Raw genomic sequence first — 26778 nt, forward strand, 5'->3', positions numbered from 1 at the left:
CTCTGCTCCCAGCAGTGTGTGATCCAGTGGCAGACTCCAAGCTAACTGGATAGTGACAGGACAGGAACATTCCTGCGGCGTTCTGAGACTTGGCTGCCAAATCCCACCCAGATGTAGAATAACATAAAAGCTTCAGAAAATCCTGGTTCTTACTACCCTTAACTTTGATTTACAGGCAGACTCAGAAATAGTGTGTTAGGCTAGTGGAATAAAAAAGTTCAGTAAGTGAACATAAGAACTGTTAATTTTATAGCTTGTAGATGTTGTTTTATATTTGAGACTGCTTTTTTCTAGTGTAGTATACTCATTCAGATTTCAACAGCTTCAAGACATATTTGTAACTATTAGCTGTATTGATCTGAAAGTGTATGTTTTCCACAAGATGTGTTAACTATTATAAATATTCAAGGATTTGTCTAGACCAGGACCTGTGAGTTGTGTTGAATACAAACATATTCAAGAAATAACCATCACAAAATGGAAATGAGAAATGGACTTTTTCTGGAGGTTCTGAAATGCTACCCCTTTTGTAGCTCCTTTCTCTCAGAGTTGCTGTTCTTACTATAGGCAGTTATTTTCTATGCAAATTGATAGGCTGTTTTAAATTTTGCAGTTACTAAAACTGCTTGTGTTTGCACTGCTTGTGCCTTGTTATTTGATGAAATTCTATTGAGTTTAAATTTTGTGCTTTCCTATTTCTTCAAAAGATAATATGCTTTTATACTGAGAGGACAGAAATGCCTGATCTGCTTCTGTGTTGGGGAAACAGATCATCAGGGAACTGCATTTAGAGTTCTGGCTTCTGCAGAGCATGGTAGAAATGATACTGCTGTGCAGAGGAAGTTGAAATAATGAAATAAAAGTGGAAGAAAATTCTTTGCCATAACTGTTATCCAAAATGAGTAGGGCATTAGCAGTTCTTCCCTGTTCCACCAGGCTTGTTTCACATTCATCTAACTGGCACTTCCCAGTATGTTTTGTTTTAAGCATCTCATTTTCATTGTTTAGTGGCAGATAGCAAGATACATCTGTACAGTATCTTCTCCCAGAACTGGTCAATATCAAAATCTAATCTTATGTTAAAGGATCTCTTCAAATTTAATTCAGTAAACAGGTATCAGAGGGAGTACTTCTCCTGTATGGACTGTAATAACTGAGATACTGAAAAATTGTCCTTTCCAGGGGCACTGAACTATTGTAGTCATTGACATCTCTGTGGGACTTTCATAATAATTGAAAGGGAAATGAACAGGCAAATTAATCTTTCCCATAACCGAGTTTCCGGTTTCTTTTTTTCACTGCCTCTGAATAGAGTCATTAATAATATTTATTCTGGACTGGCATTAATGCTTCTTATACACTGAAATACTTTGCTTCTCCTAAACCAGCATGGGGGGCAGTTGCCTGCTTCCTCAATATACTATTTTCAGGTTGGAAGTGTCCTGCATTCTGTGTCAGAATCCAGGGTGCAGGTTAGAGCACAATGCCTTACAAAGGTGTGCAATAGTTGGGTCACACTGTCCCAGTCCTAATAATGTTTTTGATAAAGTATAAGCAATTGAAAAAGCAAAAGTTTGTGTCTTCTTTGCTGATAATTCTGTAGACCTGTAGCTGAATTTTTAGATATGACTGTAGTGGCAGGAATGACCAGCTTTTCTGATGACCATTTCTCACTGGGGGGATTAATTACACATTAAATAATAAAAATAAAAAAGAAAAACGCCAAACAAACCCAAACATTTAAAGGTGATTACACTGTATGGTATAGAGTCCACAGTTGAATGGTTATTAAAATCAGTGGAATAATCTTTCATTGGGGAGGGTACATTCAAATCCTCTCTTCTGCAGCAGGCCTTCATGGTTCAGACCAACTTTCGTGTTTAAAAAACAAAGGTGAAAGTTTTAACATCTTTTAAGATAATTTTTCAAGTTCCCCATCTCAATTTAGTTTTGTTTTTTGCTAAGGATCATAATAGATTTCAGATAGACTTTGTCCTCAGTTTGTTAGTTTGGGGCATGTACACTGCTGGTTGGGTCATGTCAGTCTTCATCTCAAGCTGCCATTTTGCTGAAGCCCAAAACTCTTCTGTCTCTGCAGACAAAAGTCTCACAGCTGTCCTGATATTAGTTCCCCAAGCAAGCTCAGTAATCTTTCTTTCAGTTTAACCACAGAAGACATGTCTTGAAGAGAAGAAACCCAAACCATGCAGTCTTTAGTACTTGCAATATCTACTAAATGATTGTATGGATGTCAGTTCTTAAATTCTGTGGCTAACATTAGATCATCATTTATTTCTGATATAATTTTTTTCCAGACTCCTGCACTTAGGAGAAAGTAAGATATTGCTGTCCTAGAAATGTTATATAAAAAGCAGTGGGAAAAAAAAAAAAAAAAAAGTGATACATATAAAATTAATTAAATTGGTTTTCAGCAGGTATATGAATATTAGTGGTTGTTTCTTTGCTTCTGGTTTGTTCCTTTTTGTTTTTTAAATCAAGTTCTTAATAGAATTTTAGGCTAATGGTTTCTTACTAATAGACGAGTTTGTACTGAATTACAGAGTGTTATTATATGAATCCTACCTTTTGAATTTTTTGTGCCTTCTTCCTTATTTATAAGCACTATTAAAAATTACCTTCTTCTTTTAACATTTTGACTTTTCAAAATTGCAGTTGTTTCTTTGAAAACCTGGTAGAGGTGGGAAGGTTATGTTGCTTCAGCAGGAATCTGCTGATACTGGGATCTGTTCCCTAGCAGCTTGAGGTTTCTTGCAGCATTGGTCAAATCTCACACAGCTCTGGATGTCTCAGTTGTGACATGTTTGTGCCAGAGGGAAGCCAGTCAACCTTCGTGCAATGTTGCTGTGGCAGAATGCTATATATATGAATTTTTCTGGGGAACATATTTAGAAACTTGACTAAAAGTATTTTAAAAAGGACAGTTAATATTTTGAAGGGATGGTACCATCAAGTTCTGGTTTTGTTTGGGTTTAGTAGAGCTCAGTAGATCCTTGTGCAGTGACCACCTTTCATTGTTGTGTTACAGAATCCAGGTGAAAGAATTTTTCATGTTGCAGAATGGGGCTTTAGGAGAGCTCTGTTTTTTAGTGCTTTATGAAACTGTGATGGGGAGCTGTCCAGCTTTGGGGGACTTTTTTTAGTGTTAAAAAAACTTAATTTGTATTCCTTGACACTTTGAGACAATTTGGGGGTGTGGAACACACTGAGGTATGGCAGGGAGCTAAGATGCTGTTCTGCCAAAGACAGACAGCTGTAACTGCAGTCAAGTATTTTGGCTGTAGCCTTTATTTTAAAGTACTTACTGCCTTTGTAAAAAGAGTAGTAGAATTGTCTCACTACTCTATTTCTTAGAGAAATAATGACATAAAAAGCAGTATAGGGTTTTATTACCTGTATGTAAGTAACCCATAACACCTGGTGAAACCAATTTGAAAGGGAAAGCATTTTCATTATTTATTTTGTTATGTTATGGGTATTTTAACTAAATTGTTTAATTGTAACTTGTAAAATTGTTGTTTACCACAGTCTTGTCCAGGTTTTTCTCTTCTGCACCTCCAGACCTGCTCTTGTTTTCATGGTCAAACTGACTACAGACCTCTAAGCAGAAACTTAGGCTGGCACTGAAAGATTTTTGTCAAGTTACCCAATGTTAATGGGGACTAACTTCTGCCAAGAGACTGCAGGGTGTAGTATCACATTGAAAAGCAGATTTTAATGGCTAGGTGGTAGAAATATAGTGGTCTTCCTGTCAAATTATGGGTTATTTTGTGCTGTGGACCCAGTAGACTTTAAGGGAAACAACACTTTATTTTATATTTTTTTCAGTATTGTAAAAAATTCTTGAGTATACAGGTAGAAGTGCAGCTGTAATGCAAACTGCAAAAATCCAGTTTTTTAAATTAAGAGAAAAGCATGGAGAGTTGTTTATGTCTTTTCCACTGATGGTGGTTTACACATACAAGAAGTGCTTTTTTGGAGTTGCTTCCAGTAAAACAGCAGTTGCATAAACACAGAAAATCTCTTCCATCTGCTAATACTAAAAAATACTAATTCTATTAATACTTAAAGTACATGATTCAAATCTTAGAGATGTTAGGTTTCCAGATCCTGTTGTCATAATCTCCTGCTGGTGTTCCTCTTTCTCTATTGAAATAAGTGACTTTTGGTTATTTTTGTGTCTAGATTCTTCATTGTCTCAGAGTGAATCAAGTGAATCAACTTCTATACCAATATGGAAGTGTAAAAATTTGGATATACCTACAGCCAAACACAGGGAAAAGGTAATGTCAGAGTACTTTCATGAAATAAAGCTGAAAATAATGTTTTGTTGTGACTTTGGGGTACTTTTTGTTTGTTTGTTTGTTTCTGTATTGTTGTTCTTTAAAAGGAAACTTGCTTTCCTTCTTTAAACACTGTACAAAATTTTCATGTTTTTTACAGAATTATTGCATATTATTTCTTAAGAGGAGTTGGTGTTACACTTTCTGGTTTTAGGTGTTCATGTAAAATAAGTACATGAGTGTGTGCCCATGCTCTTTTCTGTGATCTTCTGATGTGTTTTAGGATTCTGGTTATCTCCAGATGCCTCCAAGGTGATAGAAAAGATGGCACAGTGTTTTACAGAGGTTTGCTTTGTGGCTTGGCAGCTGTTGATATTTCAAATCTGTTGGAAACCTGCTTTGAATTATTTTGTAGACTTACAAGTTTTCTTGAAAAATTGTTTCAGATAGTGTCTCTGATACAGAACAATTCAGTTGTGATTGTAGAGGGAGCGACTGGAAGTGGAAAGAGCACACAGATTCCACAATATATTTTGGATTATTGCATGAGCCACTCTATGCCCTGCAACATTGCTGTTACCCAGCCTCGGAAAATCAGTGCCAGCAGCCTTGCCAGGTGGATTAGCAAGGAGAGATCCTGGACACTAGGTGAATTTGTAGGATACCAGGTATGAGAAAACTTCAAATTATATTTTAAAACATTAAAATGTACTGCATATTTTTTCTTGATTACTTTTAAGCATATCTAGCATACTGAAGAAGTGTTAGAGAATCTGCATTTAAAGTGGAATTGGTGTTTTTTTATCTGTCTCCTGCTAAATGTTTGTAATTAAATCAACTTGTAAAATCCTGGTGGCACTCCAATAGAAAATATTTGTCTGCATCAGACATGTCTGCATTATCAATCACTGAAATTGTTGCAGAAGATCTATGTTCTGTCATTTTTCCTTTAAACTCCTTAAATAATATGCTTTATCTGTTTGATTTTACTACATTTGCTTGTAGCTCTGTCAAAACTTCAATGCATTTATGACAGGGTTCTTTTGTGAGCAATCTATTGCTCCTTTTTAACATGTAAAAAAACTCAAACTAATTTTTCCTCTTAAATCTATCTCCTCCTTTTTCTTTGTTCAACTCAGCTTCAGGCTCAGTTCTGTCCCTCCGTTTATAAACTCGATGCCACATTCCTGTTTTGTCACAGTCCTGGTGCATTGATCAGCTCCTTGTCAGTACACACTGAGCTGCTGTGATGGTGATTTCACTGTTGGTTAGGCCACAGCTCTCTCTGCATGAGCTGCTCTGGTTCTTCAGGCCAGTGGGTTCACACTGGTGTTGACATTGGGAGGGATTTTCTTGGAGAATTGTCTGCTTCTGGAGTTCTTTGCTGGGGGGAATATTTGCTGTGTTGTTCTTCCTGTCTGCTTCATTCTATTTCTTGTTGTTTCTTTCTTTCTTGCACTTAGGGTAGTATGTATGTATATGTTTGCTAGAATGCTTTTAGAGGTTTCTGTTTCTTCATGGGTCTGCAGGTTCAGTTTACTTCCTAGTATGCTATGTTGTGGTGCCATTTATGTGTGTCAGGTGTTCTTTGTTACCCTTAAATCTGATTTTGTACTATTTTCAGGTGTGGTGGGTTTGATTTTTAACTGAGAGTGACAGAGTTGTTCATAGCATGGGCTCTAATGTGTCAGTCCTCTGCATCATCTGTTATCCTGTATTTGCTTTTTTCTGTGCCACATCATAAACATCACAGCAATAACCAAAACACAGTGTTATCAACATTATTCTCATACTAAATCCCAAAAACACAGCACTCTACCAGCTACTAAGAAGAAATTAAAATCTATCCCAGTCAAAGCCAAGACAGTTATGTATTTTGTGTTTCAAAGCAGTTTATATGTAAAGCCTTTGTTATGATTTTTGATACCTTGAATTTATTAGTCCTAAAATTGCTAAATTGATTCTTTAGGCTAGTGAGTCTCAAAGACTTGAAATGATACTGTGCTTCCAGACTGTCTTCAGGACAGTGTATGTGCTTATTTTTGTTTCACCAGCACTTGTGTGAGCTGAGCAGAATGGAGTGCAGATATGTCTGCTCTAGGCTGATGTCTAAGCTGCACATGAAAAGATGACCAGAGCTTTGCCTGCCTAGATAGGTTACACCTGAGATAACTAGTTACACAAGTATGTTAGAAATCAAAAATCTGTTTCATATAGAGCTGTAGAACTTCATCTCAGGAGTAAGTTGCCTGGTCTTGGTGATAACTTAAACCTCTTTCCTTTTCCTGTAAGCAAATTACATTTTGGCAAAATCTTTTTCTTGCTCTTCATATCAGTGGAAAGGATGGTGTATGTATGTACCTTTAGAAGTCTTTAAAGAATTTGCTGTTTAAAGTCCCCAGCAAGGAATTTTATTACTTGATAAAACTTCAGAGTATTTTTTTTTCAATTTCTCCCAAACTAAAAACAGTTAATTGATTCTGGTGAGAACACTTCTGTATGGAGATTTGTGCAAGTTCATTTAAATAATTGTGATGGATTTACACTGTGTTTGCTTTTGGTATTCTTGCACATGCATGCTTCTGTAACTTCAATAAATATGTTTCCAGCTAGTATGTATTTTTCTTACTGTTGTTAGTTAAGTTTAGAGAATGTTTCAACAAAGAAGACGAAGTTGCTGTATATGACAACTGGAGTTCTTATTCAGAAGATAATTTATGCCAAGAGCCTAACTCAGTTCACACACATTTTCATTGATGAGGTAAGTTTCTGGAAGTAAGTTTAATTTTCATATTAATAAAGCCTTCTCTTTTGTCTTTTACCATGCAAGAAATGAGAAATGCAGACATCTACTTTTAAAGATGTTTCATATAAGATGTGTAAGGTATGACTTACTGAAATAGGCTTGTCAGGATTCCTTTGAGCAACAAGTTTAGAACTGAAGGTGTGGGAAGGGTTTTTGTTAATTTTTAATATAGGTGCCTTGAAATGTTGTTTGAAATCCATCTTGTGGAATTCAAGAACCTGTCCAGCTAGGCCTGTCAGGGGGAGGCAGCTACTTTTCATTTACTTGATATTAGAGTCTTTATTCTTCAGGGGTGTCCTGAAAAATGCCTCTGTGAGATTTCTGTCTCCTGGTTGTGGGTACAGTTTCACTCACATGGATTCATTATTGTTGTATGCCTAGGCTCAAAAGGTGTGTGCTTTCTTCTGTGAAAATGTACTGTTATTCCAAGTTACAAAAATACAGCATTAAATTGATAAGGAAAGTAAGAGATTGTCAAAAAGAAGGGGGTGAATGAATGAAAATTAAATTGTGGATAATGTCTTCCAGGTTCATGAGCGTACAGAAGAAATTGATTTCTTGCTCTTGGTGACCCGAAAACTGCTGTGTACAAATTCACAGTCTGTCAAGGTGGGTTCAAACTGAATTCTGCTATATTTGCTTGCAAGCAAATTTTTCCATGTCTTACCTAAGAAGGCCCTATTTTAAAGAATTTACCACAACTTACTATGTTTTTTTTCTACTAAAATGTTATTTAGTTTGCCACTCCTCATTAGTAATCAAGCTAAGGGGCATTCTTTTCCTGGCTGCTGTTGATGTGTTCTGAGAGACTTCCCTTTTTTTCCTCTCATGTTAAAATGCATTAGTTTCTAAAGCCTGCTTAAGGCTAAAAAATGCACGATGGATATTTGACTAGAATTACATCTTGGATATTGAGGGCAGTGCTTATCCTTGGTTAAAATGGTGGCATTAACTCCTGGAAATACTGAGCATTTTTGTTTAAGTGGGACCACATATTTGAAGAAATAGCAAAAAATCAGAAATGCTATACTGTTGTTTCTGGGTAGAGCTGGCAGTAAAATGTGGCTGAGGTTTTTCTCTGCATGTTGGGCAGTTCTGCTTTGTACTAAAGCAGGGTTCATATTTAGCATGACATGTTGAGTCTTTGGGGTCTCAAAGTAGTTAACTCTTGAAATGTTAGCAATTAAATGCAAGTGATGGCATTAGGCTAACTCAGTGTCTTTCTATTCAGCTGTTTGGGACTGCAGATACTTTGTGACACTGCTTGTCTTTTAAGTGCTTTAAGTTATTCGTTGAATGTGAATTTTTCAAATTCAAAATAGAGTCTAGGTTGGCTGTTTTTGTTGCCTTTGGAAGGGAATATGTGTTCTTATGTGCAATCTATCACATTGATTCAAACTTGGTCTTTAGGTCTTCCAAACAAAGGACACTGAACGTGTCCTTTCAGTTGGCATGGACATGGCTGTGCACTTCACATCTTTCACTTTTTATCCTTTTTCATGCTGATTTAGATTTTAGAGAAAACTCTTGTCTTTAAATTCAGAGACAGTAATGTGAAACTATTCAGCCTTTTTTAGCACTTGGCTCTGCCTACTGAGAAGAGCAATAATTTGATCAAACTGAGTTTTTGAGAAGTTTGCCCTTTTATTCTGATTATCAGGTTGGTTTCAATGGCAGGAATCCCTACAGGCCCTGTCATCTTTTCTGTTAGAAAACATTTTTCTGTTAGAGGTTCCTGACAAATTTTTCATTTTCCTCTGTAGTTCCATTTTAGTCTCTTGAAATTGTCACTGAAAAATTTTATCCCCTTTATACAGTTCTCTGCAGTTTGTTTCTGCAGGTGACAGTTTTTTAGTATTGTACAAATCTGAGAGAGGCCTCAGGTTTGAGAGAGTAGAGGGATGTCCCTTTGAATTTTTTAATGTTGAAGAAGGGAAAACTCTTTATCTCATTTGCTGGTCTTGAGCAGAGTGGAATAGGCTATTCAGCTTGAATGTACTAAGCCCATTGTTTCCTGCTTCATCCCTTTTCAGCTCCTTCTGAAAAAGTGAAGGAAGGGAGCTCTGATGTGGCAAATTAATTTATAAAATGTAAAATATCCTCCCTGGGTTCGTGAAACAGAAGGGTGCAAGAATCCCTATTTAAGGGAGGAAACAAAACATTTTTAACTCAGAGTGGCATGAAATGCTTGTGAGCTGTTTGTTTCCTTGTTTGAAAGTTGCAGACCTCAGAAGTAGCAGGTAATTTAACATTGCATGAACTAACACGAGTTAGAGTGATTCTGATGCACTGAGGACAAGGTCTGCCTGCTGAACTAACTTAAATTATGTTGGATTTTCTGGCAGGTGGCTGCTGCAGATTACTATTTTTAGATCATAGAGCAGAAGCTGGATTGTTCTGGGGTTGATCTTGCTGGGATAAGGGTTGTTGAAAGAAAACCTGAGACTAAGAGAAGCTCTATTGGGTCAAACCAAACAGTGCAGTTTCCATAGTGACTGGGAACAGTTCTTGGTATCACCCAGTGGGTCTTTGGACATATCTGTGTTGTACAAGTGGTTTTGGACTTCTTGATCTTGAGCTGTCTTCTTTGATTACCCTCTGATCTGATGTGTTCATCTGCCACGTTGGTAATGCATGCTTGTTGAATTTTTGCTTTAGGAGTACATCAAATTGTTGGTTCAGTTTTGTGACTCTTCAGGCACTCTGTTAAGAAGCTGTCACTCCTTTCCACTTTGGAAGGATTCCATGAAGATTAGAGTCCAGATTGTCTAGGAGGGCTGGTTTAATATTCATTGCCTGTAGATTGGATTTTGTTTCCACAGCCTTCAGAGAAGTTTAGCCTGTTGCCCTGGCATAGGTGAGTCACTGTCTGTTGAGCCATGGGGCAGTCCAGGCTGTAGTACAGATTTCATATACTTGCAGACTTATGTCCTTTCAAATTTCTCCTTTCAGGATCATATTGGAAAACTTCCTGGTTTAGCCTGCCCCTCTCCATGTGTTCCTCTTACCTTTACATGTGTTTTGGAGCTGAGCACAGTGCTACAATGCCCACTTCTTTAGTTTGCCTTCCTGCCCTTTTGTAAGGGGTATGCTTTTGTGTTTTACAGCACTTCTGGTTTGGGTGGTGAGATCTTTGTCAAGAGTACTGTATGGTTTTAGTTGAATTTTCACCATGATGTCTGCCCTAGGCATTCTAGCCTGAGCCATTTTCTTACAGGTGCTTGCTTCTCTCCATGTGCTGGTTATGGTATCTTAAGCATTTAGTTTGATTTTCTTAAATTGCACTTAGGTTATATACCTCTAGTAACCAGAATTAGGCAATTTAACATGAAGAGGAAATTGGGAGTCCCATGTAGCAGGACAGTATTTGTTAAAATTAATGCTTTGCATTTGCTGTACATTTTTTTTAACAGATTATATTGATGTCTGCTTCCATCAACTCTAAAGAATTAGCTGATTACTTTGCACTTCCAGTTCATAATGGTTTGAATCCAGTCTGTGTATTTAAGGTGGAAGGCATACCTTTTGCAATTGAAGAATATTATCTTGATGATTTGAAAGACATCTTTGGTTTCCAGGTATTGTAAATTCATTTCTTTGGGCATAATAAAAAATATGAATTGTCAATTGAAAACTATAATAAAATTACATGAAGCTACTTTTATATTGCAAATCTAGGTAAGAATTAATAGATGATGATAAAACAGTAGTCTTCTTGTGAGCATCCTGGTTTCCTTCATGAAACAGAAATGTTTCAATAGTATGAGGAATTTTGCTAGTTGTGTTCAAGATGAACAGTGTAAAATTTTGTGTGGAAAGTTACATGAATAGATTTACAGATCTTTTTGAATATAGCTGACAAAATCAGGGAGTATTTTCTGGGTTGTTTCATGTTGCGTATCAAAGGCAGAAAGTGCTATGAAATTAAGAGAAAACAAGCATTTTTTTTATTAGAACTTTGTTATCAAGTTGGCTTCCCTTATCAGCTGAGGCTTTCCTATTTTTCATTCCTGCTTCTTTTTGTTTTTTGAGGTATTTTGGGTTTTTTTTCCTCCCAGTGATGGCAGAGATGTTATGAAGTAGTTTTGAACCTATATCTGTTGTAGGCCACCATGGCAAATGTGTAATTATGAGTAATGAAAACATGTTAGAATAACTGATGCCTCTCAGATCCCTGGTGGGCTGTGCTGGAGAGCTGCTTCTCTGATGCCTAAGGAGGGTGGGTGCTGCCTGAAGATATGTTTGCTTTATCAATCTAGCTTTATATGTGCACAGAATGTATTTTGTATATTGTATATTTTGTTTTTAGCACTCCTGGCATTATAACAAGTATCTCTGTAGACGTCAGATAATGAAGAAATGAATGTAAATCTGAGTTAATCTGTTTTCTGTGGTTTTATAATAGGAGTTTGTTTTACCTTTGAAAAACAGCTGTGCAGGAATTCACTTGAGTGAAATCTTTCAGTATTATGGTTCAAGGCAAAATAAACAGGTTAAAGCAGAGTACAACAAATGCACTCAGGCCTGTATTATGATACCCAGTCTAAAAATAACTGGGATGTGGGTGTAATTACTGGTCAGCTTTGATAATTCAAAACACTATTAAAATGTTATTACAATGAAGGAGATGGGGAATGCACTTAACAAGTAGCAGTGGAGGAGCACACGGTTATTATTTAGCTTTCATCCATCAGTTCTGCAGAAAATAAAATAGTGAAATAGAGTAGGAAGCCCTGAAGAAAATAATTGCTTATGCTGTACACAGCTCAGGCATTGGTTTGCCTCAACACAGGCAAGGTAAAATAAAAGGCTGTCAACAGTTGAAGTTTTAATGCAAACAAAAAAAATAAACTCAGTGCTTCTAGCAGTTGGCCCATCAGTATTTATACATTAGTATGGCAGTTTAGACAGATAATAGGGAGGAGATTATGTAATACTTGAGGCTTTGTAAAAGATTTTTGATGATAGCAACATTAAGATAACCAGGAAATTGAGTAAGAAGTTCACTTCAGTCAAGTTGGATTTGTCATAGCTACCCTTGGAGCTGAATGTTGACTTGCACACCTTCCACCTCAGACATCAGCAACAAAGGAACTGCTTTCAGTGCTTAGCCCTTTTCATACTTTTTATTTTCTCTGTGTTTTTTATTTAAAGTTTTCATCTGATTCTTTATTTTGTATTGTCCTATCTATAGCCATTCTGCTTTTCAGCAGGATGGGGAGAGTTAGTCCAAGATGCTCCTTGTGACTTAGGGCAACTGTAGAAGCACATAAGTGCTCTTGATTTTCTTTTTTTTTTTTTTTTTATATCTGTATTAAAAAAGGATGAAATTTAATTCTAAAGCACTGATTCTTTGTCTTGATCTTGTTCCTTGTTATGGTGCTATGGTGAAGATTTTCTGACTATTAGTTACAATTAAAAATTAAAATGTGGAAGGTCTAAGATGATTTGTGTAACATCCTAATAAAATGAAAGTGGAATGTGAGCATTAAGACAGTCAATGAGTTAATGCTGCCATATGGAGACTGAGGCACATCTTTCATCATGCTGAAATCTAAATCGGATAACTGCCTGAGGTACAGGCTTCAAACTTTAATTCTTGATGTTTGATTTTCACCTATAAAAGCCTGTAAAATTTACATAAAGGAACACAGTAATTAAAAGTAAATGCAGTCATTGCTCTTTAGATAAACAGAAGGTTTCTAAGTTTACTTTTGATTTTAAAATTAATAACTATAAAACGACATTGCATAAATCTTCAATCATTTTTTAAAGCATCTCTGTCAAAATCAGTTTAGTCCTTTGTAATTGTCTCTTGGCTATGAAGTGTGAATCTTTGTCCCTTCTAAAAAAATATTAAAATAATTGGATGCTACTATATAAATGTAGAATTCTTTTATGACTCCTATAGAGCTCTTGGCTTTAATACATCACTCATTTCTGCATGTGATAATGTTTTAAAACTGTGCTTGAAAATAAAAATTTTAAGGGGAATTTTCACTTGAATAATTTGTCATTTCATTGATGCTGTTGTGATTTGGAAGATGAATAAAAATGCCAGTCATTTTTTTTTTCCTGTGTGTTTGCATAAACCCTCTGCTGTGGCTAGACAGACATCTAGCTGAATCAAAGCTTTCTACTTGAATTACTTCATTTGTAGGAAAGAATAAAAATAAGGGAGAAAGAAGGGAGAAACATTTTTCAGTGTCTCACTGGCTTACCTTTGCCCAGATACTGGGTCATTTATAGGTGTACTGTTTAATTTGTGAGCACAGGCTTACAGAAAGTAGTTTCTTTATATTTTAGCATAATGGGCTTGGTAAATGGATGTTTAACAGAATTGTGATTTTTGTCATACCAGCAACCTCTAAGCCCCAAGGTAACACAGCTTTTATGAAAAATGCATGAAGGCTCTGTCTATTGGCAATTTTAAAGTTAGTTGTGTAAATGCATGCCTTTTGTTCTGGATAGTGTTACAGAGATGAAATGTGAATTTAAGAAATGAAACCAAGTGCAAAAATACAACCCATTTTTGGCTTGTAAAGGTGAAAATTTGTGTGTGGAACTAGAGTCAGAGTCCTGAAGATAGTGAGCTGCTGTCAGAAACTGTTCTGATGAGGTTGTATTATTTCAGTCAGGTCCTACTGGGTTTTGGATTTGCTGTTTGTCACATTGCTGTCTTTTATTAGGTGTGATGTGGAAGCCTTGTCCTACTAAAGAATACCAAAGGTACAATCAGTAGCAAAATTGAAAAGACAAATGTGATAGTTATTTAAGCAGAGATAATATCAAACAAAGAATCTTATGTTTGAGCAGCCCAGAAGAGATAACTTGCTTCAATTTTTCACGTATATTGGGGCAAAAATCACTTTGAAGAAAATAGTCAAATATTTTTAAGGTTTCTCATGGACTGATCAAGCTGAGGACTGAGGCTGCAGTAGCAAATGCTGACCTAAATCAGTGTTTCCAGATTGGTGCTAGGAGCTGTGCTTTTCTGATTGTTATGAGCTCCTTTACAATGGGAAGCTGGTAGAAAAATTACTAATCTCATTTTAATAGTTTTGATAGTTGTCTGTGATTTTTTTTTTTAGCTCTCTGAAACAGTTGGTTCAGTAAAGAGTTTGCACTAGAGTGAGGAGAAACTCTGAGAATGAAAGATGAGCAGTGATCAAAAGACTTTTTCCCTACAGGAGAAAAATGTGTAGCTTTTTCATAATGAGCACCTTTAATTCATTAAGCATAAGTGATTAAGTTACTGTCTTTGCTCTGAAGACTTGATGGTTTGCATTGTTAGATACTGAAGCCTTGAATTTGTTCAGAGTGCTGGAAAACAGGATAGACAGAACCATTGTGGTTCTATTGAGTACAACTGAACAGTTATTTTTGGCAGGCTGTGACCAAAACCACAAGGAGAAAGAGGGATATGGTTTGTGTGCAGGCAGGGGGAGAGATCTGTGTAACAGCAGCTGTGAGAAGCACTCTGCCTTCCTTACACAAATTCCTCCTTGTCATCCTGTTCCCATGGGTTCTGATCTGTAAGGTAATGAGTGCATCAGGTGGAGTTACCTCTGTACTGGATCAGTTGTAATTGCAAGCACTTGACAAATTGAAATCCATATGTGAACTGGAGTCTTTTAGCCAGTTGTACTGTGTTAACCTCATTGCCTTCTTCTGCATCCAGCTCCATCCTCAGAGCTTTGGGCAGCCGGCGATAGAACGGAAAATGTATGAAGTAGCAGTGTCTCTGATCCAGTCATTTGATGAGTTTGAAAAGAGGGGCAATAGGTAAGATACAGTTCAAGATCTGGAATCACTGTCTCTTGGGGAAATGAGCAGCTAATTAAGCAACAACAGCAATCCATAGTTATTAGTGGAAACTTAGTTTTTGCTTGCATCTCTGCCTTTATTTTACATATTTGTTTGATTTGTACCCAGTGTTCCTTAAGTGCATTTCATGCCCTGAAGCACGAGTGACTATTGAAGGCAGCCATGTCATATAGAAAATAAATTCTTTGCTGTAGACCAGAGCTGAGGAGTGTTTGTATGAAGAATGAAGCCAGAGCTACTGTTTTATGTTGTAACCTAAAACAAAAAAAAAGTAATTATTTCATGGAAAAAAGGGATGAAAACTAGGCATTAATTTTTCCTGGCTTTTTAATGCCTTAATGTCATGTGAAATAAGTAAATACTGGATTTTGCTGTTCTGTGTTTTGTAAATTGATGTTTAGTATCCGAGAATGCAATAAAGTTGCTTCTACAACTTTTGTCTGACACTGAGTGTGTATTAAGTAGCCTAATTCAGTTTATTTTCATTGTAGAATGAGAATGTTTCTGTCTTGTCGTAGTTTTGAGGGGAAAAAAACTAAACCTAATACTCTTGTTCCAGTGTTTATGTATTAGTTTTTTTCAGAAAGTGTAGTTGCAAATAATGGTTGAAATTTTATTTCTTCAGAAAGTTTAAATAATGCATGTTAGAAAAAGTGTGCACTTGTGTTTCTTCTTCCAGAATAAAATAATTTGGGGTAATGAAGTAGACTGAGACTGTAGAACTAATTAAATTGTGTTTTGTTGTTAGGGAGAGAAAGAACTTGAGTAATACATTGGAACGTGGCAGTGTGCTTGTGTTTTTACCAGGTGAGTTTGTCTCAATAGCAATCTTTTTTGTTATTTGTTATCTAATTAGCTTTCTTCTGGCACTTCTTCCAGGGATTTATTAAACACATAGTTAAATGAGGTTCACTTATCTCATTGGGTGTTTTTTTCTTGGAAACTTGTTTAGTTGTGGCAATAACTGGAAAAGCTGTGAGTCAAATTAAGATGTTATGTATTTTGAAAATAATAAAATTAATTTTCTAGTGAATCTACAGAAATGCAGTTGCTCGGTTTTTTATTGTCATTGTTAATTATTGTATGAAGCTTCTATGATTCTTCTAGAGGTGTTTCCTTTTCTACATATAGTGTGGTCTTCATTTAGATTGTTGTAAAAGCTCAAATTCACATTTTTCTTTCCATGTACATTGTTTGGTGTAGTTGGCATGCTCAAAAGCACACATGATGACATAGTGATTATTGCTCAGAAATCTGACTATACATGTAGTCTTCTGTAAAGAATAAAACCTAAGCTGTCTTGCACAGAAATTACTGTAAGTTTTTGTTTTGACTGCCATTCCTATTTGAACTCATCAGTTGATTTTGAGGCAGTGTAACTAGCCTGCAGAGTAGTTTTCCTGCACATCATAAATCTGTCACCAGGTGCTCTCAAGTATTCTTTTACTTCATGAGCTGAATATTCGTTAGTTGAGAACTTTAAAAGATCTGGTTATATTGAAGTGGGGAGTCACCTTGAGGTCCAGAGCAGGTGTTCCTTGGACACAGTGAAGTCTGTGGACTTCTGACTCTGTAAAATGTTTATGAATGTCATCTCCCTGCTGTGTTGAGCTTAGGAGCAGGCATTGCAGGTCTAGGGCTGGAAGCACAGCACAGCAGCTCTAAGATACAGTGCACTTGCAGAGAAGCTTTCCTTGGAGAGTATTCCTCACTAGATAAAAGTTATTAGAGCTGCCTTTCTTGAAATAACCTTCACTATAAAATTAATGGTAGGAGAAATTACTTCATTGTAAGACTAATCACTTTGTGATTAGTAAGGTAGGGAGACTATCTCTGCCTTTGACACCTGATTTTGGTGTTTGTCTGGGGTGTTTTCAGACTTCCTCAGCCCCTCTGAGGCTTCATTTCAGTCTGAAATTACTCCTTAGCACTTTGAAATCCTAAGTTTTTATCTTTCACTTTGAGGGTTTTGTTTTTTCTAATTTGTTTGTTGAAATACATTTGGTAAATTTGTGGAAACCTGTATGGTAATGCTTTCTGAATGAGCTGGTCTACTCAGGTTCTATTCAGTGTTTGACCTTGTCTGGTTTTCAGCTGGATACTCAAGACTGATCCTGATCACAGGATTAGCAAACATGCCTTGAAATTTTCCTCCCAAGTGTTTTTATACAGAAGTGGAGAAAAGGGGAGGTGAGCCCTCAGTTTACATGATGGCAGCTGAGTCAGAGCTCTGGGTTATTTTTACACATTGAACATCCACATTTAGGATGTTGATTTGAGATGCGGATTTTTTGAGTGCTAACGATTACATAGCATTTTGAACATTAAAAATAACACTTCCACTGACTTGTCAAATGGAGTATGCAGCAGCAGCCAGAAAGAGCAATGCTGTGTTAAGATGCTGTTAAGTGATTTTTGCCTGCTGTCTTTGTGGAACTCAGTGATGGGGCAAAATCTGATTCCAAAAAGAGCTGCAGCTGTCTCAAGTAGGATGCCATGTTTTCCCTTGTAATTACCTGTCTTGTTCACTGCTTAATTTTTTGGTAATGTTACCAAGTCTGATTCTTTATAGATAAGTATTATTCAGTACTTAACTCTCCTTTGGTTCAAGAACTTGTCTCTCTGTAGGTAACAGGTGATACAAAGTGCCATATTAAACTGTAATTTTCTTAACATAGGTGCATGAATATGTTCCAAGTGATCTAATTTTATCTCTTCCACTTATGTTGATCTCATTTTTTGTCTGTTCTGTATTTTCTTTTGTACTTCTCCTTTCTCCTTTGCCCTACTCTCCTTACTTGTATGTCCTTGTATGTTTGCCAAACAGGTTGTTATTCATTCTGAGACCTTTGTCTCCTGGTAGGATCCTTGTGTTCTGTAGGTGTCATGGTCAGTCAGCTCCTGTCATTTCCAAAACTGGTCAGCAGATACTGCATGCTGCATCTAGTCAGTAATTACTAGACTGATTAATAATTACTGATAACAGTGATGATGCAGAGTCTGCTCTGCCAAACATGAATCAAAATTCTTTTAGTTGTTTTTAATTGTGAAAACAACCTCCAGGGAAGTCTAGTGTTGGACACATTTTTGAAAATGGGGCTTTTGGAATGGAAGTCTCCATAAGAAGTAGACTAAGCTTCTTGGAAAGGTTTATGTCTATGGAGGTATTCAGGAAGATAGAAAAAAATCCTGTGGTCATAAGATTTCTCCTGGTAAATGTGAAAATGGGCACTGGGATGGCCAAAGGTGAGATGGCTAAGACAGAAATAGCTATTTTTTTCCCTTGGCCCTGCTCTTTGAAAGAACTTGTTTTGGCTGGAATACTTAATTTTAGCCTAAACCAGACAGATACTCAGCATGTGGTGAGTGTTGTCAGTTGTAAGAAACTGAAACAAGGGGTAATAATGGGATATTGTCAAATGGCCTTTATATTTTTATTAAGTGTAAAATTAATGCCAAATGGTTCTTTAAAAATTGACTCACTGGTTTTCAGAGACTTATTACTGTATTTGCTGTTTAAATATTTTGCCATTTTATTATATGGTGAAAAAGAGGTAATAATGACAGGCAGTTAATAATTGAAATAGATGTTTTGAGTTGCTTCTGATGACTAAAATAAAATTACTGTTTCTCCAGGTTTAGGTGAAATAAGATACATGCACTCATGCCTCCCAGATAAATATCAAAGGTAAGTTAGACCACATTTGTTTCAGCTTGGTGAAACTTGAATACAAGTCTTTCAGCTGTATAAGTTTTAAGTGCATAAAAGTGGAGGGTTTAGCACAAGTGACATCAATATTAATATTTTTTGCATCAGCAATAAAAAATAAGTATTCTTCAGTAATAACAAATAAATATTTCACTACTATATTTTCTTTAGGTGGCAAGTGTACCCACTTCATGCATGTGCAACATTGGAGGAACAAAATAAAGTATTTTCAGCTACAGTTCCTGGCTACAGAAAAGTAAATATTTTTAAATTCTGACTTGTTTTAAAGCACTTGAAACATCTTACTAGAGTAGTAATAGCAAATAATAATGTACTTAGGTAATATTAGCTGTTCTAATTCAAACCATTTTATGAGGTCAAAGCACTTTAATTTTTCCATTTGTGAACTCAGGGCTTTTCTTACCAAGCTGTTGTTTTAACTGGGGCTTGGACCTCAAGTCCATTAACCTTGGAGAAGTGATCCTTAAACTATTGTCTGCTGCAGTTTTAATCCTTCAGAATGGTTTGTGCATGTTGATTCTTGCATCTGCACGGGAGGGGAGTGCTGCTTGTGGCACTGAATAGTGAAGTAATCCCCCAGAATGGGAGACTCTGACCCACTTTGTACCCCACATTGTCACTGCTGCCTTGGTTTTCTTCATCTGCCATTACTAAGAGAGTATTGCTGTTAATATTGTGGTGTTTCCTTATGCCAAAGCACAAGGAAATAATTCCGTTCTTCCTCTATACTGTCCTAATCCTATACTAATTTTTTATGCTTTATTGAGCTCAGAACAAGAAAGTTCAAGAGGTTTTGTATTGTCCTTGTGTGGTGTTGCTTTTTTTTTTTTTTTAATGCATGACAGAAATGCTGTGTTGCCATTACGTTTATATTACTTCATAGCAAGTTGGATTTTTCATGTAGAAACATTAATGCAAGTAGATTTTTTGTTCATGCATTCATTGCTCATTTTATGCTTCAAAACTCAGGTTATTCTAGCTACCAACATAGCTGAGAGCTCTGTAACAGTTCCTGATGTTAAGTATGGTAAGTTGTCCAAATCATGTAATTCTGTATACACTGTGTTTGTAACATTTTCTATACTTGTGCTAGGTTTGGTCTCCAGGATATGTCACTGTTCAAAGCACTGCTTTGAAGTGTTGAATTCTTTCTTTCACAAGAGAGAAATCTGAGTATATGAACAAATAGAGCTACTGAGTGGGAGGTTGGCTCAAATCTTCATTGAGGGGTAATTTGAAATGCAGTAACAAGCAGAGCCAGACCTCATGTCACAAGTTAACATTTTTAATCACATTCTGACTGTATTTTGAAATAATTGCATCAGTTTAAGCAAATACTGATATGGAGTTTCTAAATGCAGAACTGATTGCCTTTTAATGATTATCATTGACAACTATTTATTATATTTATGGTAAAATCTGTTAGCAGTTTGATTAGTATTCAGAATATCCTCAGACTGGTTGTTTATAAATCTGATGTTCTTTTCACTGCTATTCAAGTTATTGAGACTTTTCTGATGATGCATATTATTCTTCTGTATTTCTTTCCACTGCCATGAGGAATTTTTTTTTTTCTTATTTGCAGTGATAGATTTCTGCTTAACTAAAATTTTGTGTTGTGATAAGGAAACCAATTATGAAAGTCTGAGGCTTTGCTGGGCATCTAAAACAAACTGTAATCAAAGAAGAGGTAAGATGACAGTAGGTAATGCAAAGGAATTTTAGAAGCTGACCTTCATGAACAATTCTTTGTTGCTTTTTGTTGTATTAATAGTAAAAAGAACAGATTATTTTGGCCATTAATACTAGATAAGTCTTTACCAAGTCAGGTAAAAATGGGATTAAAACAACTATGTGTGAATTTTTTTTCCAGTTGTATTTGCAGAGGAGGTTTTTGTATCGTATTGAAAAGTATTAAAATTCACTGATCATGGATTTTTTTATTATTTAATAGCAATTCTTTGTGTCATGGGCTGTTTTTAAAAAGCAGAGATAGGTAGTGCTTGGTATTTATCAACTGCTTGTGAGTTTCAGCATAAAAGAAACCTTCATGTGTATATGTTACTATTAATGGGTTGAAATATACACAGCAGTATTTCTAGTTTGCACCAATGTTCATAGCACAAGGATGAATAAGATTTTGTCTTGGTTCTTCTAATAAGACAGTCCTCTTAAATATCAAAATCTTTTTAGTTTCAGTCAAAAATAGTACTAAATAAATCAATAGCAGTGACGTCTTTAGATCTAAAAATACTGTAATTTTTGAGTATTATGAGGTCCTTATAATTACAGCTGGGTGCCACGTGCCCACCAAAGCTGTTCTATCACTCCCCTCTCCTCAATGGAATGGGAAGAAGAAATGGTGAGAGAAGGCTCAGGGTTTGAAATGAAGACAGGAAAATCACTTAGCAATTAACCATCACAGGCAAAACAGACACAGCTTGCACTCTTTCACTGTCAGATATGGGGGAAATTTCCAGCAGCTTCTCACAGAAGCCACCATTATAGCCACCCCCTTTCAAGACATCAGTGTGAACTCCTGAACCCCAGTGTACAGATTAATTTCCATTTGGTTCAGAGTCAGTATAGGTCACAACAACCATTAGAAGCAGCATTTGGTGTAGAAGGCTTGGACTTTTGCATGTGACTTTAAAATGTGGTGTGATTCCCTAGTGGAGTATCCCACACATAGGAGTACCCTTCAGCTGGTTGAAGTGAATGGTGTTAGACTTTGTGAAGATAGACTTCTGAATCATTGTGTTTTCTGTGAATAGTAGATCATAAAGATGTTTTGCTGTTTATCATTGTGTCTTAAAAGTTGTTTATATTGAAGATTACTTCCTAGCTGTAGAGTCAAATTGGAAATGCCTGTTCAACTGGGAAAAATGGCAGTTTTGAGGGCAGTTATGTGAAAGAGGTATTTGAGTGAAGTACTTACATAATTCTTTTGTTAGTTACTGCTCCTGTGAAAGCAAAATGTTTTTGTCCTACCCTTATTTGTCCGCTGGGCCTGTCTCCTGCAAGAGAGCAGAACACTGCTCAGCCTGCAGCATCAGCTGTCGTGTGCTGCTCTCTGCCCAGGGGGTTTGTGGATGGATGGGTTTGGAAAACACTTGTGCACTTTACAAATTGTTGATCTGTTCTTTGATGTCAAGGTCGTGCTGGACGTGTTTCCAAAGGCTATTGTTACAGGCTCATATGGAAGGACTTCTGGACAGACTGTATTCCAGAGAAGTTAGAACCTGAGATGCTGGTGAGGCTTTTGGCTTTTGGATTAGGTTTTCTTTAATGCATGTGGTCATAGCAGAGAAGCTTTGCTTTTCTTTCTCTGAAGACAACTGCAGTAGTTACTAATAAGTAATAGCAATGACTGGAATTCAACGTGATAGCTAATGACAAAGATCATTCCAGATGGTTTCCTTATAGAAGGAGATACATTATGGCAGTAAAATAGATGTGGATTAGAAATAAGCAATCTACTCAAAAGAAAAAACACCCTAGTTGTATGCAATTAATTTCAGATTTTGCTAAATTGTAAACTTTTTCATATGAAGTAGTTTGTCACACTTCCCATGAGGGGAGAGAAACAATAATCTTGTCTTCCTTTCAGCATTGTCCACTGGGATCTACAGTCTTAAAATTAAAGAAGCTTGATATAGGGGAACCAAGAGCCTTGCTGGCAACAGCTCTTTCTCCACCCAGTGTAGATGCTATTGAACGTGCAATAGTTCAGCTGAAAGAGGTAGGCTTCCTTCTAGTGTTGTTCAAGTCAAGGTAATATGAATGTACTGCACAAGTGGTTTTCTTTGTATTTAAGGTAGCAGTAATTGTAGTCTTAATTGTAGTAAGTAGTAGTCTTAATTGGAGCCTAAGATATGGACTGTGTCTAGAGTCTTTCACACCTTGGTCTGTTGAGTTTCCATCCTTTTGAGCATAATTTCTGTAGTTGAATCTTTAAAACAAGATTGTAATTTCATCAAGTGGTACTCTTTGAGGACTAGCATCTGTGGTGAGAAAGAACAGAGAAATAGACAAAAAATTAACTTCAGCTCCATAGTGTGTGTGACATAGTTTATGAGTAAGTAATAAATCACTCTTACACTGTATGATTTTTAAAGGTCAGACTGAAGATAGTCTTCTCACTTGTACAAGGAGAATAGTGATTTTGATTTTGAATTATAAAGTTGGTTAAGGGAGAATCTTCATTGCATTAAACTTTTTTCTTTTCCAGTGTGCATAAGAAATAATATTTGTATAATTTGTAGCTTGCTTTTATATGCAGTATGTGTAGTAGCTTTGGTTTCAAAAGTACTAGGCTTTAAAACTTGTCTTAGGTTTATTAAGTCAGCTTTTACAAGTGAATACATTTTAATTTCTCTAGCTTGGAGCACTTACAACCTGTCTGCAAACAGATAAAAATCTGCATGATGGTGAGCTGACTTTCTTAGGAATGGTATTGACAGAGCTGCCAGTGGATCTGCATCTTGGAAAATTGATAGTCCTTGGGCATGTCTTTGGTTGCTTAGAGGAATGCCTTATTATAGGTAACTGAAAGAACATGAGAACATTTCTCTGAAGCCAGATGATTTGCAGGTTTTAATTTTGATTTGTTTTTGTTGTAGCTGCAGCACTGTCACTGCGGAATTTTTTTGCAGTACCTTTCAAAAAGCATTTTGATGCATACAGGTAGTACCCCAGATGTTTTAAACTTCTTAACTGCATTTAAGAGCAGAGGGCAGAGTTCATCACTCAATATAATTTTCTGTGTCATTACTCTGATTTTCTGTAAAAATGCCAAGCAGTGCAAAAAGAAGCTTTTCCAGGTAGGTGATACTTGAATCCATTTGATACTTGAATTTATTTGAGAACATAATTCATAGAGCTAACTCACTGTCTTCTGAGCTCAAGGCCTGATTGTTCAGCTTTGCATTTCTCATGAAGCAATATCTATTAAAATGCTTCTTTAAATAGCAAGGACAATTACTTGCTATTATTCTGCTCATACAGTGCATTTCCCTCAGCGAGGAGCTGTGAATAAGAACAAGTAATTACAATAAGCAATAAGTATTGATCATGTTGATTAAAGACAGGAGGGGTCTTTACTGAGCTGTGCAATACATGCAATATTTGAAAAAAAAAATTGTTGCTAATATTTTTTTGTTTGTATTGACAGGAAAAAAATGGTTTTTGCTGGGAATAGTAGGAGTGACTGTATTGCTATTCTGAATGCATTTAGGGTAAGTGTTTTGTTCAGTTTAGATTGCTGATAGACCAGCATGGAGATTCTCATCTTTGTAGGATCACTGCAGCATTTTTACTCAGCATTTCTTAAAAACTTCACATTACTGATAACTGTATGTTTTTTGCAGTCTTTGTCCAACTGTGTAAAGTTCCAACTGTCTCTAATAGCCAAAAATAAAGTGCCAGAGATGTGATGATGTTTGTAGATAATTTTTAGCCAAGGACAGTTTGGACTGGTAAATTCCAGTATACAGTGAGTTTGGTGACCTTTCTCCTCTTATCTTTGGCTTTGGGAAGGTCTTTGTGCAAATGCTGGTTTTGGTGCTCTTGGCTGTTTGGTGGCTCAGTACCATGGACAGGGGTCAGTTCCTCCAGGTGGAGGCAGAGCTGGTACAGCACAGCAAAGGCTTCTGATAGAGGAACTTGCTATTCAAATTCCAACATTTTATATTATGCATGCTTTGGTGTGTCCTGTAATCTTCTGGAGGGTCCTAAATCTTCACTGCTGATTTAATTTATTCAGGTTTTTTCAAACATGTTGCCCTTCAGTCAAAATTGACTTGTTTTTTTTCTACTCTGCTGTTGAGAATTTCATTTTGCATAGGCATGTGTTACACATGTATCCACTAATCCTGAGGCTCAAAAATAATGTTTTCTGAGTTCCCCTTATACTGTTACATATTTGCCTTGTGTCACCTGATAATTATCACCTGTTCATCTGAAGATGCTGTTTGTATAAATCAGTATGTTGTCTTGGAGAATAAACATGAACATTCAGACAGAGCTTCTAGTGAAGTATCTCTGTGTGAGTGGTGCACAAGCTTTTTTTCTTGGTTCAGATTAAATTTCTTCCTTTCTGTCAAGATAGGGAAATGCAGTGTGGCTGTTCAGCCAGTGTCCCCAGTAAGATAGAATATTTTATTGTGAGATACTAGCTGTCAGGCTAGAAATGGATTCTGCAGGCATCTGTCATGGGCTGCCTAATAAGTTATTTTCATTAATATACTGGGTATTTTAATTTCTTTTCCAGCCCTGTTTTCTGGGAGGTATTTGCATCAGAACTTACCTGAATCAGTCAGTTCACGGCTTTTGTCCCAAAGCAAGAAGAAAAGAAAATGGTTTTGGAAGTGTTCTGCTTTATTACAGCATGAAATTAAATAATCCAAATTGTTCTAGTAATTTGTGGATGTTTGCATGTGCTTTAACACTCTGTCCATTTCCTCTCATAATGCCAGGTGGATAGCCTGTTAAAAAATCAGCTTCAGTGTTTCTATGAAGGAAAAAATTTGTAGTTTTAGATGTCATATAAATATTTATTATTATTATAATTATTTCTTATTATTATGATGTAATAATTATTACAAAAGCACTACATTTTGTCTGAATACTACACTATTTTTTTTCTTAGGCATGGCAGGCCTTCAAAGAAAAAGGGAAGCTGAGAAGTCCCATGGTTAGTTTGAATTTTTTATTTTCTTTTCTATTCAAGGTTGCTGACTTAAGTGCTGGAGTATTTTATTTTCGTAGTATATATGAAAAGTAAGGATTTTTTGCTAGCAGTGTTTATTTATAATAATTACGGCTTTTTGTACATAAACTAAGCTAAACTTTGAGAGAAAATGAGCATTTGAATGCAGTGCAGAGTTATTTGAAGACAATCCCTTAAGTTAGTCCCTTTCACAGACAAATCAGCAGTGGCCAGAGGGTTTAAAATCAAACCTAAAAAGGGAAATTGAGCTGTAGTTGAAAGACATAATTTTTTGTGTTTAAGTATCTCTATTTTTTTAAAAAACAGATTTCTACCCCCTGAGAAAACCCTGAAAGATGGAAGATGTTTATGTGCATTAGTCACAAAAACCAGTAGCATGCCTCCAGTCCTACTTTTGTGTGTACAAGATAAAACCTTTTTTATTTCCAGTTCTTTTCGAATATAGCATCTTTTATAATAACCAATGCATAACATACACTGAGTTATAAGTAGCCAGGATGGTCAGAATCTCTCTGATAAAGATGTGCAATCAGAGAAAGAAGTTCTGAGTTTTTGTAAGGGTTCCCAGATTGCCAAGAAGTGCAGTGGCATCCTGGCTTGTTTCAGCAGTAATGTGGCCAGGGCAGTGATTATTCCCCCTGTACTTGGCACTGGAGAGGCCACACTTGAGTCCTGTGTATAAAATCCTGGGAGGCACTGAGGGGCTGGAGCATGTCCAGAAAAGGGCAGTGGAGCTGGAGAAGGGTCTGGAGCACAACCCTCCAGGGTGAGGAGCTGTTGAGGGAACTGAGATATTTTAGTGTGGAGAAAAGGGGGCTCAGGGGAGACTTCATTGCTCTACAGCTGCCTGAAAAGAGCATATTGAGTTGGGGCTTGGCCCCTTCTGCCAAGTGATAGAAACAGAGAAAATGGCCTCAAGTTGCACCAGGGGAGGTTTAGATTGGAATTAGGAAAAAATTTCTTCACTGAAAACATTGTAGCTGACTGCCTGGAGGAGTGGTGGAGTCTGTCTGTGGATTTCTTCAAATGGTGTATGGGTGTGGCATTTGGGACATGGTTTAGCTCTGGACCCAGCAGTATAGGGTTAATGGTTGTACTTGAGGATCTTGGAGATCTTTCCAAACCTTTACATTCCTGAGATTCCCTAGGTGTGAATCTTAAAGTAGGTTTTTTAGTAGCAAAACAGAGCAGTTGTGGGTTGATAATGGAAAATTTAGATGACCCACAGCTGCATTGATAACCAAAATATAGTTTTAGTCAAATACATAACTACATACATGCACACAAATGTCTTACATTTTCATACATGTCATAATACTTAGCATGAATGCAAAGCTGTGAAACGTGATTAAATTCTTCTGTAGCTCTATGTAACTATTGTGTT

The 26778-nt window shown here is 36.4% G+C and overlaps 1 protein-coding gene across 1 annotated transcript in view; it reads left to right on the plus strand.

Moving 5' to 3' along the window:
- TDRD9 (tudor domain containing 9) overlaps positions 1–26778 on the plus strand; it is a 61932-nt gene that overhangs the window by 16357 nt on the left and 18797 nt on the right. Inside the window, exons 3-19 of the mRNA XM_079308877.1 lie at positions 4204–4301; positions 4748–4969; positions 6940–7062; positions 7636–7716; positions 10521–10685; positions 14789–14892; positions 15683–15741; positions 18571–18622; positions 18815–18899; positions 19634–19691; positions 20250–20354; positions 21820–21917; positions 22275–22406; positions 23046–23208; positions 23287–23350; positions 23838–23901; positions 25314–25358. Of these exons, the coding sequence (XP_079165003.1) occupies positions 4204–4301; positions 4748–4969; positions 6940–7062; positions 7636–7716; positions 10521–10685; positions 14789–14892; positions 15683–15741; positions 18571–18622; positions 18815–18899; positions 19634–19691; positions 20250–20354; positions 21820–21917; positions 22275–22406; positions 23046–23208; positions 23287–23350; positions 23838–23901; positions 25314–25358 (1718 nt within the window). The remainder of the gene's footprint in view (positions 1–4203; positions 4302–4747; positions 4970–6939; positions 7063–7635; positions 7717–10520; positions 10686–14788; positions 14893–15682; positions 15742–18570; positions 18623–18814; positions 18900–19633; positions 19692–20249; positions 20355–21819; positions 21918–22274; positions 22407–23045; positions 23209–23286; positions 23351–23837; positions 23902–25313; positions 25359–26778) is intronic.

Source organism: Erithacus rubecula (genome assembly GCF_903797595.1).
Source record: "Erithacus rubecula genome assembly, chromosome: 6".
Classification (NCBI taxonomy): domain Eukaryota; kingdom Metazoa; phylum Chordata; class Aves; order Passeriformes; family Muscicapidae; genus Erithacus; species Erithacus rubecula.